The following is a 6,000-nucleotide window of genomic DNA, read 5'->3' on the forward strand; positions in this document are numbered from 1 at the left end:
ATCATTGTTCTGTTTGTTTTGCATGTTTGAATATACATATGGTGGAAACACCGATAAACTGGCACTGTGTTTACGAATAAATGTACACATTTGATTGATTTAAATTTTTTTTTTATCGGAATACATGTATACATGGGATCTGATTTCAAATATAGAGAATTTATCACATGTTTTGTACTGATATGTACGTTTTTGCATGGCCAATAATAGCCGGAAGTCAAGGTTGGTTATCAGCCCTCGGGGCCGATATCGATATCAGCCCTCGAAATCCATATCAAGCCCCCGAGTTTAACTTCCGGTAACCTGTCAATCAAAGACTAATTGTAAACAAGTTGAACACAATGAAAAGAAATTTAGAAAGTTAGAAGAAAAAAGTATAAATCAACAGTGACAATCACAAAAGTTCCCGTAAAATGTCGACGTCATAAAGAATTTAGAAAATATATGACGCCACACTGGAATGAGTAGCGATATAGGATTATTCTTAAGCATTTTTTAACATTTGTAATGTAACACTTTAAAGTTGTTTTATATTTGCAATTCTTAGAATTAATATATTTATTGTTAATTATTTCTGAAACTTTTCACAAAACGTTGTTTACCTACTGTGATACACACTTTTTTTAACTCACAGTAATTTTTTTTTCGTTAAATATCTTTTTGATTTTTGATGAAATATCAAACATAATTTGGTGTAAGCTATTTAATTTCTCTTGCTTAAAAATATGTGATAAATAGATTATTACATGTCATTTTTTCATATGGTCCATGGTATCAGCCCACGACCCATATCAAGCCCTCTGGCTTGATATGGGAATCAAGGGCTGATACCAGGGCCATATGGAAAATGCCATGTAATAATCTATAAATACAGCATGTTTGCGATAGGTGTTGCACAAGTGTTCATAGACAAATAACGTAACAAATTATGGCTTTTTTTCATCAAATATTGCCTTTGTCTTTTAACGTTATGCTCATTGTCTAGTATAATCTTCTACTAAGGTACTGTATTTGTGCTTCCAGTTTGTTGCTTTTGGCCAGCGGATAAAAATCCTTTGGCCGAAACATTTCGAAGAGAAATGTTGTTGATTATATGGCCATCGGACCGGATATTATATGAATAGAGAACTTACATAAGTGCAATCCAGTGATTTCCATTTGAGGTCCTCAATTTTCTTATTCTTGAATAAGTGTTATTGTAGTAAAAGTTGCTCCCAATAGTTGTATTAAATGTTGAATAAGTGGCAGAATGTACCATGGATCTTTCAAAATGAAGATTGGTATAAATTGTTAAAAGTCGATAGGTTGTTTGATTTTATTTTTTATGATGAAGGGAATAGCATAAATAAATAGCATGATAATCTTAGTTAGAAATGTAAATTTATAGAAAGGATTGTTCTCGATCCGTTTCATCTTTTATTGTGTCAATCATCTGAAAAAGATGTGGTTTGATCGGAGAGAGACCTTACAAAACAGTGCTCATCTATTAGATGGAAACTAAAAAAAAAATCCAATTGTTTATGCTGCTTAGGAGATAATTTCTGAATGTAAGTGGGAACACCTTTAAATGTTATCATGTCTTATATCGTTCATTTCATGAAATTATGTGCTAATTTTACAAGATTAGGTAAAGTCGTAGTTAAACGTTTACATATGAACAAATGTAATCCCAAATATTTAGGGAAAACATAATCAATAAGCTTGAACGATAAATGCCAAGTCCAGAGGAAATAATGTAATACATTTAACTTGTTGTTAATGTCATGTACATTTCATTCAAACATTGAAAGAATTGGCAAAGAGATATTTATATCCGGTGACGAAATGAACAGTGACGTAGGAACGGAACAATTGACAAATGAACAGTATGGACATTAGTATTTCGATGTAACCAAACTTCTAAATAATGATACAGGAAAAATCCAAAATAGACAAGAAACAAGTTGGAACAACCTTTTTTGCTTGCAACAATGTATTTTGTGTTTGTAGAAGAATAAAATTCTCTTTAGAAAGCACATGGAAAGTATACACTAGTAGGAAATATGTGTATACTTATGGCCTTCAAACTCAGTACGAATATTAAGCGATGATCACAATGTCTATATACATTCTTTTATTCATAGGGTAAGACACCACTGGAACTATTTGAAGAGAACTGCAGAAAACTATATCAGCCCTCCTATGACAGAAAGGTATGATGCATGTATTTTATTTTTGTTTTCACTAAGTTCTTGTTAATTAACCTGTATTTTTAAGCGCACAACTATTTAAATTGATTGACAACTGTCCAAAATATTTTCATATGAATCTATGTCAACTTTGCGTTACATTGTAATTGTAAAATACAATAGAGAGTGGAAACGAGAAAACTTCCGAATAGACAATAACGCGAGCAAAGGTATAAAAAATTCGAAAAACCCAAAATGAGTGGTCAACGCAGCTGTAACATGTTTGAATGACATGTATAGGCTTCCTATGTCTCATTTTTAGAGTTTTTAACTCGAATTTAATATAAGTAGTTTTTCTACCAGATTATATGACGAGCGAATGATTTAATCTTTAAATTATAATATTTTCAATCTTTGCACTAATATACCAGTATATGGGTTGAACATTTCCCAACTCATTCAGTAATCAAGAGATTCAGCTTTTACTCAGACATTTTACAAATCACCCGTGTCAAAAGCAGGCATTTGATGAGTCAATGTTATACCAAAGATTCTTAAATTCATTTGGGAAATGATATAAAAATATCAAACTTGTCGAAAAAATTAAATACATAAATAGATTAATATTGAATGGTTAGAAAAGCTAATTAATATTTCTTTAAAATTTTTCTCTAATACAAAACATTGGTTACTTCAACTACATCGTGCCTTGATGAAAAAGTAAAAGCTATTTTGTTCTGGACACAGAAAATGTTTTGTGTAGAGTAGTTAACCCTATCAGACTTTTAAAAAAACCAATTGACATGGAAAAGTGACATTCAGTTGCATGTTGTATTTGGCAACGTTCTTTATATTTTATACTAAAGAAGAACAGAGTTAAATCTGTTCATGTTAATTTTCTAATCATAAACGTTACAAAAATAATACGTTTGCAATAACTTGTTAGTTTTAATTTATGTCTTTTCCAAAAAAATATTATAAGTACATGTACATGTATGATTATAAAATTGAGAAACCCAATTATTCGCTAGCCAAGGGTAATAATTCAGTGCCCTCATCTCCTGAGAGTTTTTATGAATGTGACCTACCGAATTAGACCATTTACCGGCTTTGTTATCACATAAGCAAAACGACGGGTGCCACATGTGTAGCAGGATCTGCTTATCCTTCCGGAGCACCTGAGATCACCCCTAGATTTTGGTGGGGTTCGTGTTGTTTATTTTTTAGTTTTCTATTTTGTGTCATATGTGCTATTGTTTGTCTGTTTGTCTTTTTCATTTTTAGCCATTGCGTTGTCAGTTTGTTTTAGATTAATGAGTTTGACTGTCCCTTTGGTATCTTTCGTCCCTCTTTCATTGGTCAAGAATAATGTAGTCAGAATCATAGTTACTTTTAGACTGCAATCGTTCTATTTGAGCAGTCGAAATGCGTTCACTGTATATTTCTATGTCATATAGTCACTGACCCGATATCACTTTTCCTCATGAATATTTAAATAGAAGTTGCCGAAATAATATATAATTATGCATACGACCTCTTCAACCTGTTCTTGTTTTCAATGAATACAACGATACATGGAACGACCTAACTTTGTTTCTTTTACAATTATTGAAAACATAAATTTTCATTTGGTAATAGTTTTTGTTTGCAACCTATAAATCATTATGTTTTATGGTAATGGTTAATTTCTTAGTCCATACTCAACGATTTTATTTCTCATCAAGAGTATGTTTCAACAGGTAAATGTACATTTCATGGTGTTGTAAATTTCTCCAAGAGCATGATATGAAGCCTTTTCAAAGGGGGTTTTCCCCAATTTTTAAATTAAAAAAAAAATTACCTTAACGCATTTAACAAGAATTGAATATGTTTTATTTTAGATTGCAGTATAAAGGCAATTATAAGGCATTGACTTTGCATATCAACGATATAAAGATTCGGCACGAAACAGGGAAATAGCTCAACGCAGCCTCTCATTTCCCCGTTTCTAAGCCTCATCCTTGTATCGTTGATATATAAAGTCAATACACTTGTATTGTCTATATATCTAACGGTAGATAGCTCAGCATTGTAATCACAAATATTGACTCAATCTGACAAGCTTAAGGAGGACAGAATCATTAACCTTGACTAGCTAAGTTGTTAAAAAAATGTTCTGACAAAGATGTTTAATGAGAAATGTACATTTAATAACGTATACTTCTTGTTGAATGGTGCGTACAATACTCATGCTAAATAATTAAAAATGGTATACGAAAGAGACTTTTTTGGGGACAGGTTGGGCGGTGAACTTTACATTGTAATCAGCTCTGCAGCACGCGACGTTGGCACTAGCCTTAATGATTTTAAATAATTTTTTTGTCGATGAAATGAGCTTTTAAAAAGAAATGCTGTTACCTGACTTAATCGTTGATGAGAATTTTATGCCTAAAGATGGATTTGGAGGTTGAGCTTTTACATTTAAATATTATGTGTAAGTATGAAAAACATGCATTTTAAATTTGGTCGATTCATTTCAAAATATTTTTAACAATATATTTCTTTTTATAACCGTACGGTGAACATGCTGAAAACAAATGTCTTTGATGCTGTTTATTTTAGGGTAATTCACCTTTACATCTAGCTACAAGCCGTGGACAAGAGAACAAAGTGAAAGCATTGGTGTGTCTAGGTGCTGATCTTTCAGCTAGAAATCATGAGGTTAACTGTTTCTGTGCTCGTATTGTTACCCATTAATGTTGCAAACCAAATATTTATCATTATCATAGTTTATTATGCATTTCTAAACGTGTTTAAAGGGGCACTAGCTACGAGATGTATAAAAATAAAAGTATGATTTGTTTTTGTTCAATCAATTATGAAAGTGAAATAGTGAAATAATAATTCGCTTTAGCAGCCAAAATGGTTCATTTTTGTTAAATTAATCTAAATAATATTGATAATGAATGATTCACTTGCGAGAGAATAAGTCGACCTCATTAAATCCGTATTCATGTGAATTTAACCCCTTAACTAGAGGATGGACAACGCATGCTTTGTACGTGTACTGTTTATTTAAAGGAAAGGAATTTTAACATTAAAAGTGAAACAAAGGTTATTCATTTGATGACTGATTCGATCCACTAAAAATCTTTCTTCTACATGTAAAAACGACAGGAAATATATATTTTTAATCTTTAAAGTAAAATTAAACAGACCTATAAAAGTTCAAATGCACGTGTTGGCTTACACTATTTATATCGAATCATTAGTATATCTATGTTTACATCGCTTATATGGTCATCTGAGGTCAACTCGATATAAAGTCTAGACTTAAATACACACGAAACGAAACTACATATTATTAACCCTATGCTCTGTAAACTGTTTATTTCACACTTTTGATAGTTTGGCTAAATGTTTTAAATTGTTATAAATAAAATATGAAAGTTTGAGATAAATCGGTGACCATGAATTTGACAGCTAGTGCCCCTTTAACACAGATGTTTTAAACATTTCTCATATTTTCTTTTTCTTTCTTTTTTTGGGAGTGGGAAAATACTATCTATGTACTTATTTATGTATTAACAGGTGTATTCACACAGGTTTATTTGTTTAAACCACAAACCGATGAATTTTAATATTTGTTGCTACCCAAATAAAATAATAGATTTACAACACATCTATAATACTAAAATTACGAGGTTCAATTTGTTAGCCATCATCACGTAAAAACGATGAATCAAAGAATTCAACTTTATATATAACTAATATAGCACAATGCTGTTGATAAAAAATTACACCACTCCAGACCCTTTTTTTCCACATAATTGATATTTCCAATAATTAAGAA

General features: G+C 31.1%; 1 protein-coding gene across 1 annotated transcript in view; it reads left to right on the top strand.

Annotated features, from left to right (window-relative positions):
- LOC134711218 (ankyrin repeat and protein kinase domain-containing protein 1-like) overlaps positions 1-5,788 on the top strand; it is a 42,127-nt gene extending 36,339 nt beyond the window's left edge. Inside the window, exons 7-8 of the mRNA XM_063571685.1 lie at positions 2,124-2,192; positions 4,770-5,788. Of these exons, the coding sequence (XP_063427755.1) occupies positions 2,124-2,192; positions 4,770-4,904 (204 nt within the window). The 3' untranslated portion in view covers positions 4,905-5,788. The remainder of the gene's footprint in view (positions 1-2,123; positions 2,193-4,769) is intronic.
- Positions 5,789-6,000: the final 212 nt, after the last annotated feature.

This window comes from Mytilus trossulus, chromosome 3 (assembly GCF_036588685.1).
Source record: "Mytilus trossulus isolate FHL-02 chromosome 3, PNRI_Mtr1.1.1.hap1, whole genome shotgun sequence".
Taxonomy (NCBI): Eukaryota; Metazoa; Mollusca; class Bivalvia; order Mytilida; family Mytilidae; genus Mytilus; species Mytilus trossulus.